At 35.8% G+C, this 12953-nt stretch overlaps 1 protein-coding gene across 2 annotated transcripts in view; it reads left to right on the forward strand.

The window, feature by feature from the left end:
• cntn4 (contactin 4) overlaps positions 1-12953 on the forward strand; it is a 160074-nt gene that overhangs the window by 109399 nt on the left and 37722 nt on the right. For both annotated transcript variants that reach the window (XM_051896479.1, XM_051896478.1), the window contains exon 11: positions 1109-1259. In XM_051896479.1, coding sequence (XP_051752439.1) covers positions 1109-1259 — 151 coding nt within the window. The remainder of the gene's footprint in view (positions 1-1108; positions 1260-12953) is intronic.

Consider the following 12953-nt stretch of genomic DNA (forward strand, 5'->3'; position numbering starts at 1 on the left):
ACTAGGCCACAGCTCTGACTTTTTTTTTTAGCCTGTTCTATTTTCACAATACCATAGCTAGTGATCAGATTGTTTTTATAGTCATGAATAATGTAATTATTGAGTCATTTAAATTACCCCATGACATTGATTTCTTTCTTGTGTTTATTTGTTTTGTTTACACGCTATTTCAATATTCCACTTTAGACATTCTACTAACTCTCATTAATTTCAACTACATGTAAACTAACTCTCTTTAGAGTATTAGTAGACTGTTAGGTTAGGGTTAGTAGAATAAGTTGACATTTACTTGCAATGTAAGTAGAATGTCTGTTGGGGGACCATCAAAATAAAGTGTTAGCGGATATTAAGCAGACCATCTATAATACTCTAATGAGAGTTTGTTGACATTTAGTTGCAAAGTTACTATAGTTAGTAGAATGTCTAAAGTGGACTACCAAAATAAAGTGATTTTTAAGAGAAAGACAGTACATTTTTTAAGTGTGTATATATACAAAGTTCTGTCATGAAACTCTAGATGGCACAGTCCGATAGGTTCTTAACTCACCTGCTTACAATCATATCATTCTCTATAGGGCACAGCTGATTGGTTCCTGCTGTATCAGTAGCCAATGAGCTTGCGTGCTCAACCTTCAAGTGCTTGGTTAGCATTTGCCTTAGCAGTGCAGTGCACTTTCAGAAACCCTCCACCTTCCCCAGCTCCACCTGTATAGATCTGCTATGGGTAATTCATGTACACTATATTGTACAGCAGCAGCATGTCTTACTTGCTCACAGCAGGGTGTCATGTATGTATTGGCAGTAGCAAGTACCGTACTTGCTCTGCAGCAGCAGCAGCATAGCAGATCTGTTCTACCAAGACCAAAAATATCAACATTGTCATACCCATTATCATAACAAACACTCTGACAGATATCAGCTTAAAGTTAATTTTGTGTTGTCACTTTACTTGTTTTGATTATAAAACATTCCTTTATTTGTATGCAATTGAAAATAGTTGCATGAGAGTTTTAGCTATGATGGTTTGAAGTTGTGAAACATTTTTTGTGCTTTCTGTTGACGTATACTCTTAATATAATTTAAAACTTGCATTTCATTTTCATTTCAGCTATCGCTCCTGATTTCTCCCAAAACCAACTGAAGGGCCTCACTTTAGTGAAAGAAGGTGGCGATGTTCTCATTGAATGCAAGCCCAAGATGTCTCCTCGAGGCACAATCTCCTGGCGCAAAGGCAACGACGCCCTCCGAGAAAGCAGCAGGTAATCCCTGATCCCACTCAGATGTCATTAGTCATAACTGCGGAGCCTTTCCTCTGTTTGCAGTCTTTTTATATAATGCTATAAAACCAAAGCTTTTCCAGCCTGATCCAGGAACAGTCAACTGGACTGTGGGATGATGAGCCCACAATACTGCGGTTGTGCTCCAGATCTGGTTTTTGATATAATGTCTTTGTCAAATCATTTCTGTTATTCACAGCAACAAAGCACTGCCACTGACTTTGGTCATTCATCTCTGCTTGTGGAATCCCACTACAACAGCCAGAGAAAAAGCATGTCTCAGCATGTCTCTGCTAAGGGTCGCAACGATATGTCTCTGGTGGGCTTTGTGTTTCAGTTTCAACTGCTCTTTTTGCTTTCTTTCATAATGCTTTACTATCTCCTTCTGTTATTTGCTCACTTCCCTAAACATAAGAGCCTCATAGTGGGCCATTTTATGCAGACATGTACTGCAGATCTCTAATGTGTGCCCTGTTATCAAACATTCTGCCTTAAAATATTATAAAATGAAATATGAAATATTATATACATATACAAATATGATTATATAAAATATAATAAAGTTAAGGTAATGTGAATGCAAATTATATTTTATTACACTACCGTTCAAAAGTTTGGGGTCAGTAAGATTTGTTTTTTGAAAGAAATTAATACTTTTATTCAGCAAGGATGCGTTAAGTTGATCAAAAGTGACAGTAAAGACATTTATAATGTTACAGAAGATTTCTATAAAAAAAATCCAGAAAAAAAGTTATCACTGTTTTCACAAAAATTGATTTCTGAAGGATCATGGGACACTGAAGACTGGAGAAATGATGCTAAAATTTAGCTTTGCCATCACAGGAATAAATGTACATTGTAAAATATATTTAAGTAGAAAACAATTATTTTAAATTGTAATAATATTTTACAGTAATACAGTTTCACTGTATTTTTGATCAAATAAATGCAGCCATGGTGAGCATAAGAGACTTCTTTCAAAAATCTTACCAACTCAAAACTTGTAAATTGTAGTGCTGATCAGATCACTGTCTGGATCAGTTCATGTTTTGACTGGTTAACCAACTGGTTTCCCAGCCTGACCAGCTGACAAACCTTTCTAAACCCAGCAAAATAGGCCAATCTATCTCAAATTGGTTTATGCTGGAGGTTTTTCTTCCAGCAAGGCTATGGCGTCCAAAAATACTGTCTAAAGGCAATTTTTTCTAGTTAGATCGTATTTTTAGCACTCAGTATTTCATCACTTCAACTGTGATGAAGTTTTCTAAAAGATGCACATTTTGCACAGAAATCAGTGAGCACACACAATTATTCAAATGAAGCCTGATGTTCTAATTAACAGCTCCAGTAAGGATCATGCAGTCCCTCATAACTGGACTCTGCAGGTTTATCAGATGACCAGTAATATTCCCTCCTGAGCAAAGGCAGGGTGTTAATCAACTTCTCTGCACTCTTAGTAGGAGGTCGGCGTCCCTGCCAGACCAGCCTTTATCAACAAACATATGTCCCTGTCTCAGCCAGACCCAGCTTGATACAAGTGCAGTATGTCACCGACCCAGAGCGTTTGCGTTTGACCACACTGAGATAGGCAAAGTTCAGTGCGTCTGCGTGTGTTTGTGTATGCATCTGTCAGTGTGTGCACACCACGGTTGCCCGTCGTTTACATATACAAAGTTGGTGTTGGCACTCATCAAACAGAGTGGCGGGCCGTTTGCATAGGGGTTATGTTGTCAATGTCCTTGAGCTGTCCTGTGTGAGGGGACAGCAAAGCTGACGAATTCTTGAAGAATACACCTTGAAGAGTCAAGGCAGAAAATTGATTTGCCATGAGATGTCTTTCTTACTTTCACTACGTTTTGCATCTCTTCTCTCTTCTTTTAAACACTATATGCAGACATTTTATTCACAAACACAATATGTTTTGTCCAGTTTGTTATGGTTCAATTTTGGGAATCCTTGTGCAGAATATCTTTTGAGCACTTATGGTAAGTTACACTTAAAAATGTCTGAATGTGATTGCACTCAATGACAAAGTATCAAAATAAGTGGCATGTATTTTCAAGAAGGATAAAACGTGCACCATTTCGAGCAAAACAATATATATACTATGGAAGCTTGTTTCCACCAATAAATAAAAAATAAAAAAGGTAATTTGCGACATTTTATCTCACAATTCTGACATTTTTTTACAATTGTGAGTTTACATTTCGCAATTCAGACTTCTTTTCTCAAAATTGCAAGATATAAACTCGCAATTGCGAATTATGTCAGAATTGCGAGATATAAACACAATTGCGAGAAATAGTCAGAATTGCGCGTTATAAACTCACAATTCTGACTTTTCTTCCCAACTTTTCTCAGAATTGTGAGATATAAATGAGTCATAAATTCCAATTCTGAGGATAAAAAGAATTACTTTTTTTCTCTCAGAATTGCGACTTTATATCACGCAACTCTGACTTTATAACTCACAATTCTGACTTTATAACTCACAATTGTGTTTATATCTCGCAATTCTGACTTTATAACTCGCGAGAACTAGCGAGAAAAAAAGTCAGAATTGTGAGATAAAAAGTCACAATTATACCTTTTTTATTTTTTATTCAGTGGCGGAAACAAGCTTCCATAATATACTGTTCAAAATTAAGATAAAAAAGCATTTAGGTGCTTAATGGTTGTCACACTTAGTGAAACATGCTTAATTGCAGGTCACTGACTTCATAAATCCACTAAAATTTATTGGAAAGAATTGCTCAGAAAGGTTAGTTTGATATTTTGTTATGTAATGTAATGAAATTCAGACATTTTAAGTGAGGCCTAAGTGTCCAAATACTTTTTGGGGCCGCTCTATCTTGACCACATTATGGAAGACTTTTCTTTGTTCTGCCTGACACAAAAATGTCCTAAACCCTACCACTTTAGATAATAGTCTTTGCTGTGCTTTATTTGCTATAAATATTGTGTTAGACAGTGCTTGTTTTCTTTTGGGGAACGAAGCGTTCCGTAGTTACAAAGATTGCTAAGAGCCTTATTTGAATTTTAAGAAGCCATTTAGGTGTCGAATGGGTGTTTAGCGATTAAGTGGATCTAAAGAATTGTCTTTTCTTTTTTTTTTTAAGACAGCCTACATATCTTACAAGATATTTAATTATTAAATCTTGCCACTCTGCCTTTGCAGTCAGGAAAAAAGGCAAAGACTGAGTATTCGTTAATGGGAAGTCTTATTATTTAAACATTATTTTTTTATGCCTTTTGGACCCTCTCTGTGGTTTAGAAGAAAATAATGCTCTTTTCTGCCTTTGATCATGAACGGTATTCCACCTAGACCTCCTCACCTATCTTTGACACAGAGGTAATTAAAAAGAAAAATGGATAAATCACAAGTTTGCACGTACATGTCCCAGGTTGTATTGTGGCCAGCAAGGTCTGGTCAGAATGTTTGATTGCATTGTCAATAGATGGAAGGCAGCCAGGGAACTTTTTGCAGAATTGAATGTATTTCTGGAAAATGCTGACTTTCTTTCAAGCTCCTTTGGCAATGTCTTGTACACCTATGCTTACGTACACTTACAGTATGTACACATACACACTCTACATTCATTCCCGTTACTTGTTATAAAAACTGAATTAACTTATGTACAACAGAGCGTTCCTGTGAGATGTTAATCAATCGATGTAAAAGTATTTACTGCAATCACTTTAAAGGATTAGGTCACTTCAGAATTTCAACAAATTTCCTGATAATTTACTCACCCCCATGTCATCCAAGATGTTTGTGTCTTTCTTTCTTCAGTGGAAAAGACATGAAGGTTTTTGATGAAAACATTCCAGGATTTTTCTCCATATGGTGGACTTCAATGGTTTCCAATGGGTTGAAGGTCCAAATTGCAGTTTCAATGCAGCTTTAAAGGGCTCTACACGAACCCAGCCAAGGAATAAGGGTTTTGTCTAGCAAAACGATCTCTCATTTTCTAAAAAAAAAAAAATATATATATATATATATATAAATATATAATTTTTAACTATAAATGCTCGTCTTGCACTAGCTCTGGGATGCGCGTTGTCATGCGATATATCACGATAATGAATATGCACGATATTGTTATCGTGGGCACTTCAAAAATACCGTAAATAATAATTTATTACCAATTATTACAATTTTTATAATGCATTTAAGAATACTTTCCCCATCAACCATATAAAATGCACAACACCGCTGTATTCTGCGTCAAAGGGACACGCACTCAGATGTAAACAAGCCCAACGTGCACGAGAAGCACATGGCGGAACAAGTGATGGAGACGCGCTGAATGAAAGTGCACGTTCACTCTCTGACAGCAGAGGGCGCTGATGGAACAGCAGAATGCAGCGGTTACCCCGGAAACCCTGCAAACAAAGCAACTGCGCTAGTGAAGATTTTAAAATGCTTCAAACAAGCGTGACGTAGGCGGAAGTACCGACCCAGTGTTTACAAAGTGAACATGCAAAGACTAAGTCCTGGATGAATCCACTTTCCCTTCCCTTATTTAATGGACCTTTACAAAAACGGTAAAACAATGATGTCGGATGATTTTGCAGTTGGAGGAGAAAATGAGATTTTTTCATGAATGAGACCTTTCCTATGTGATTATGTAATGGGTGGCGCATCGCAGAGCTAGTGCAAGACGAGCATTTGTGGTTAAAAAGTATATAATTTTTATTTATTTTTTTTAGAAAATGACATATTGTTTCACTAGATAAGACCCTTATTCCTCAGCTGGAATCGAGTAGAGCCTTTTGAAGCTGCACTGAAACTGCAATTTTGACCTGGAATCCTGGAACGTTTTCCTCAAAAACCTTAATTTCTTTTCAACTAAATTAAAAAAGACATGAACATCTTGGGTGACATGGGGGTGAGAAAATTATCAGGAAATTTTAATTCTGAAGTGAACTAATCCTTTAATGATCTAAGAGCAATTTTAAATCATTTATAGCTTGATTAGCCAATGGGGTGAGTTTGGGGCGGAACTACATGTTAACCGAACAATAGAAACCAGGAGCTTAAAGGTGCACTATGTAACAAGTGACATGCATGCAATTTCCTGTGAAAACCATCCCAACAGGCTTATTATAGTGAATCAATGTAAGACAAAAACATGGTGTATTGGCTCATTATTTAAATTTTGTTAATTTTGAACAAAAAAAAGTTACATAGTGTATCTTTAAATAAAGCAGCTTATGTAAAATTTTATACAATTATATAATATAATTATATCATTTCTTTTCTCAGCATATATGTGATTTAATTTGATTAATTAACCAGCATATCATGTAATTAATTTGATTACATTTTAGAATTTATAGACAAGTCTTATAAAATCAAGTCCCATCTTGCTTTTTTTATATGCCACATATGTGAAATAAAAAGGGTTGCAAATGCGGTTTCATGTCAGCTTTAAGATGTGATTTATTCCACCTATTTATATTGCGTCCCTGTCAGCTCTGGCTAACCTTGCAAACAGCAGCAGGTATAAAGACACCACTCTCATTAAGTGGAAATGCCATTAGAGACTAATTCATAATCAGATGTATTGTTTTATGCAAATGGGCGTTAGTGTGTGCGTGCGTGTATGTGGATGCATGCTGAGTGCAAGCACCTGTCTGGGAGCCAGACCTAATCAAAGCAGGGTGCATTTGAACTCCTTTTGTGTAAGATTAATTGGCATAATTGTGCAAGCTCTCCTTGATGGTGGAGAAGGAGAGGAGACGGTGTCACCAGCAGGATAATCCATCTTCATAGCAGCAGCCCCTTTTTTCTGCCAGAGAGGAGAGGAAAGAGATCGAAAGGGAGGGAGGGATGGATGCCGTTTCTGTCGCATTTGTAACTGATGTGTCTACCTGGACATTCTATAGATCAGTGGCTCTAAACTAGCAGGTCGTGACCCTTAAATGGGTCGCAGGAACATCTACCCTTGCTGTTTTTAGCATGTTCATGAGTGAGGTATCATAGTATTCGTAACCTAGTCAAACAAAATGAAGAATATTTTTGGGACCATATGCATTGACATAAAAAGAATATATAAAAAGATATATTAAGTTGTATATATTACAAGTATTTATACATAAAAGTTGTATTTTTGTACTGCATGTATTTTATTTGGTAACACTTTTTATTTTGATGGTCCACTTTAGACATTCTACTAACTATAAGTAACTTTGACACGTGAACTTGCTCTCATTAGTATGGAAGCTTGTTTCTGCCACTAAATAAAAAAGTAAAAAAGGTGATTACAACTTTTTATCTTACAGTTCTGACTTTTTTCTCGCAATTGCGAGTTTTCATCTCACAATTCTGACTTTTTTCTCAGAATTGCGAGTTATAAAGTAAAAATTGCATGATATAAAATTGCAGTTGCGTCTTATAAAGTCAGAATTGTGAGAAATAAACTTGCAATTCTGAGAAAAAAACATGTTTTTTTTTCCTTACAATATGGACATTTGTGAGTTTTTATCTCAATTCTGACTTTATATCACGCGATTCTGACTTTATATCAGACAATTGTGACTTTACATCACAATTCTGAATTTATAACTCGCAATTCTGACCTTATATCATGCAATTCTGACTTTATATCACAATTCTGACTATAACTCGCAATTCTGACTTTATATCAGGCAATTCTGACTTTATAACTCACAATTCTGACTTTATATCATGCGATTCTTATATAACTCGCAATTCTGACTTTATATCAGGTAATTCTGACTTTATAACTCACAATTCGGACTTTATATCATGTGATTCTGACTTTATGTCACAATTCTGACTTTATAATTCGCAATTCTGACTTTATATCATGTGATTCTGACTTTATGTCACAATTCTGACTTTATAATTCGCAATTCTGACTTTATAATTTGCAATTCTGACTTTATATCACAATTCTGACTATAACTCGCAATTCTGACTTTATATCAGGCAATTCTGACTTTATATCACAATTCTGACTTTATAACTCGCAATTCTGACTTTATATCACAATTCTGACTTTATAACTCGCAATTCTGACTTTATATCACAATTCTGACTATAACTCGCAATTCTGACTTTATATCAGGCAATTCTGACTTTATAACTCGCAATTCTGACTTTATAACTCGCAACTGTGAGTTTAAATATAAACTTGAATTTGAGAGAAAAAAAAAAGTCAGAATTATAAGATAAAAAGTCACAATTACCTTTTTTGTTTTTTATTTCATGGCGGAAACAAACTTCCATACATTAGAGTATTTGTAGACTGTTAGATTAGGGTTAGGTGTTAGGGTTTGGGTTAGTAGAATAAGTTGACGTAGTTGCAAATTTACTTATAGTCAGTAGAATGTTTACTGAGGAACCAGCAAAATGAACTGCTAGCAGATATTAAGCAGACCATCTATGATACTCTAATTTCGAGGTTAGTTAACATATTATTGCCTATGCTGTTTATTGTAATATTAATACATTTTAATATTTGATTTTAAGGATGCTTTTTTTGTTGTACAATAAAAAATACTGGTCCTGAGCTGGGTCATCAACTTAGATGACATCAGTGACAAGAAAGCCGCTGAAATGGCAAGGTGAATTTCTTTTCTTTTTTTGTGTAAGAAGACAGTGGCAGCTCCTGAAACGCAAACCTTTTCAAAGTCGTACACTGCAGTAAAATAAATAATACCCATAGGAGAAACACATAAATAAAAGAGATAGGGCAGGGGATTTGTTCTAGATATACAATCAGCTGTTTTAGATAGGACAGGTCAGCGGATGGGCTGATGTTTTCGAGCTGACTTTGCTGCGCCCGAGTGCATGTTTCCGAAGCTGATTTTGACTTGATTGTACATGACTGCTGTGCAGTAGTGTAGGATCGTGGCGGTTGAGTTGACAGCTAATTTTTGCCTGTGCTATGCTGATGTGCACTTGTTTAACAAACAGTAGGATATAATAAGTTTGTGTGAGTCTCGGTGCAGCCCAAGGGAGGTTATTAACACTGGCTAGTTGTTAGATACAATTACAGCCACTGTGTGCCCTTTTGAATATGTAATATTACAGGTTTTTTTTTTGTTTTTTTTTAAGTGTCTGTGTGGTCTACTGGTTTTTGACATTCTTTTAGTAATGGTGAATGATTTAATTTCATTAGGCACATATATGTTTGCAAAAAGAGTTACCTGTGGTTTTAAGAGGAAAGGTGATTCATTAACTCTTCATAATTTGAAATCTGTACACGTTCAGTACTAGGTGACAATATTAGATGTATGAATTTAAGTTAGCACAAAGGATCAAAGGTTTTCTGTGGAGGCATAATTTGTAAAAGACAAACTAATGGAGAGTTGACTTTCTTTTTTCACAAAGCTGTGTGTCTGAAATTGCCCTCTCTCAAAGAATAGCCTTTTGAAGAAGATGAAAGGTTGCCTGGTATATATGATGGAATGGGTTTTGGAGGAAATTTGGACTGTCTTCTTTTGATCTTCATGAAATTTCTAGTTCTGGACTATTGCAGAGGAAGTAGATAGGAAAACCTGGCCCAAATGTACATGTGGGTGAATCTCACAAAAGTAAAACTGCATCCCAAAATCAGAAGAAATAATTAAGAAATTGGTAACACTTTACAAAGTTAATTTGTTTCATTTAAGGTTTCATTTGTTAACATTAGTTAGCTACATGGGTTAACACAAACTTACATTGAATACTATTTTATCACTTTTGTTGCCATTGTGTGAACAGCTTGTAACAAAACTTCAAAGGTTGTCTATGAAAGCCTGTACACTGATTTTTATGTGAAGGACTCAGGACGTTTTTGCTGGGAAAATCAAATGGAAGTGATGTTTACGCACGCTCTCAAGAGCTTCTATCATGAAATGAATGCTTATACAATGTTCAGGATAATGCCAAAAGAGCTATTCTGTACTGTACTGTCAGTGTGTCCTCCAAAGTAAAGGGATTAATTCAAACTATAGTCTCATACATCCAGATCTATATAGTCTATAGTCTCATATATACTTTATAATTAAACTATCAGTTTAATTTTAATTACCTCATCTGTCGACATGATGCCGGTGAATTGCAGAGCTGGTGCAAACATATCCACATCTCTATGACCAGATGCTTTCTAAACTGCCGCTTTCTCACCTCTGTCGTGTTTGTGTTTATTTATTGAGAGGAAAGCGTGCAGCACATATTTACATATTCATCTACACGTCACTCTCAGCAGCGTGGACGACGTCTGGATGTTTGTTAACAGTATATCGCTGCAAAGGTGTTTCCAACTTCTTTTTATTTCTAAGCAAAGAACAAAAAAGAACTTCGCTGTGAGTATATTGGGCATTGAATCACGTTCAGTCTTTTGTGCGTTATGTGTTAAGTGCGTTAAGTTGCTGGCTGCAGTTCACGTAACGTCCACTGGTGTCACTAATAACAAGGGTTTCTGGATTCTGAATCTGAATGTTAATGTTAATTTCAAAATTCAACTAATACATTATTAAAATCAAAAGTTGCATCTGTTAAAGGAGACCTATAATGCCCCTTTTACAGGATGTCTGTGAGGTTTCAGCTCAAAATACCCCACAGATAATTTTTTATAACTTGTCAAATTTGCCCCAATTTGGGTGTGAGCAAAAACAAGCCATTTTTGTGTGTGTTCCTTTAAATGCAAATAAGCTGCTGCTTCCGGCCCCCTTTCCAGAAGAGGGCTTAGCTTTAACAGCTCGCGCTTCGGTTGCTCAACTACAACAAAACTGGAGAATCTTACGCAGCCAAAATGACGATCGTCAGTAACGGCGTTCAGCCTTACATTATTCAAACCGTAGCTGGCTTTGTTGCGTGTTCCTGGGGGTGGGGTTTATGTAAATTTTAGGGTTTGTGATGTCACCAACCCGGGAGAAAGCTCGTTGTAGTCCCTACCAGCCGTTTGTTGTAGTCTTTAAAAAGCGATTTCTGTAAAAAGAAAATATCTCCCTTTGCATTGAACTTTGAGCGTCGTAACTTTGCAGGTGTTGTTTATGCTCAAACAGCAACATTACACACTAACTAAAGTTAAAAAAGTGAAATCATATTCATGGACCCCTTTAATATTATTTAATGGACCTGAGCTAACATGAAATAACCAGTTGTATTATCATTAACTAATGTTAACAAAGATTAATAAATACTGTAACAAATGAATTGTTCATTTTTAAGGTTAGTTAATGCATTAACTAATGTTAACAAATGGGACCTTATTTTAAGTTATTACGAAGAATTGATATTTTGCATAAAGAAAATGAAGCATATTTTAGGACTTATGCATTGTGATATTATGTTTATGACAATAAATATAATACCACCAATTCTCACCAATTATTTACACATTAAAGTAGTATTTTGTGCAAAACCTTTAATGTATATTTGTTTAAATATTAATTAGAAAAATATGAGAATGTAATGAGAATCAACATAATGAGAATTACAATTATAAAATGTCTAGACATTACAGTAATTATTCTGATGATAATGTGCTTAATTGTCACAAAAACACAGTGGTTCTAAAATAGGCTTCATTGTCTATATAATTTTTTTCTAGCATAATTTTTTGGTTTGTTTGGCCTGTGACCTGTTTTTTCATGAACATAATTTCACAACTATATAAAACAGTATGCCGACTGTCTTGTGGTAACATGCTAATGTTGAGTTAACTTCCCACTTGTAGATGCGCGGTCTGTGCTTTTACAGAGCGAGAGCGAAAGTTAAAGCAGAAAAGAGAGGAGGAGTGGGATGAGTACACTCTATGAAGTGATTGCTTGTCAGGATGATTTCCATTTAAAAGCGCGTCTGCCACAGAAGGCTGCAGTGCAGGTGAATGAAGGGCGGCGCGATATCAATTCAGAAAGCTCCATATAGGAGAGGTTGTGGAGGCGAGCAGAGCTGCTGTCATTGCTGATATAGGACACGTTTGAGGGCTGGGATCCGTTTACTTATCTAATTAAGCCCACTTTCCCTTATCTTGTTATTATAGAATTAAGCTTTAACTTGATTTTCAGTCTAATGCTTAAAAGCATCTGAATGTACTCGCTAAGTTCTTTGACATCTCACCTTAACTTCTTCTTTCCTTCAAAACCAGGCGCTTTAATTTAATAGTCATGGTAAAAATACACAATGTATGCAACATGCTGTTGCATTTATTAAAAAAAGAAAGTTGTTTATTATTTTTAGATGTCACCTTCTGTTTTTTTCCACAGCGAAGCCCATTGTTCTGCTTTTTTTTCTTCTTAATCTAATTGAACACCTGTTTGGAACTTGCCGCCTCATAGACACAAAGATTGAACATGATGCCATCATAAAACAGAACGTTCCTCACAGCCAAAAAATAAATACCGAATACATTTTCCTCATTAGCTCACCTTAAGGCTCATCTGCCTAAACTGTTGTGTTGCCAGCTCATATGGTTCATTTTAATTTCATATTCCTCTCTCACCAGGGGAAATTAGGCGGTGTCAGTCAGTGGAATGTCATTTGAAGGGGAATGGGCCCACCAGCGGAGATCTGGAACATGCCCCAAAGCTTCAAATTCTTGGTTAAAACCCAACCTTCGAGGGTCTCTATCAACATATTACCCACCCCTTTAAATAGAATGTCATTTACTTAACCTCCTATGGTTGTGTTTTGCTAATGTTGGCTAAAAGACTCTT

The sequence above is a fragment of the Ctenopharyngodon idella genome, chromosome 6 (assembly GCF_019924925.1).
Source record: "Ctenopharyngodon idella isolate HZGC_01 chromosome 6, HZGC01, whole genome shotgun sequence".
Lineage (NCBI taxonomy): Eukaryota > Metazoa > Chordata > Actinopteri > Cypriniformes > Xenocyprididae > Ctenopharyngodon > Ctenopharyngodon idella.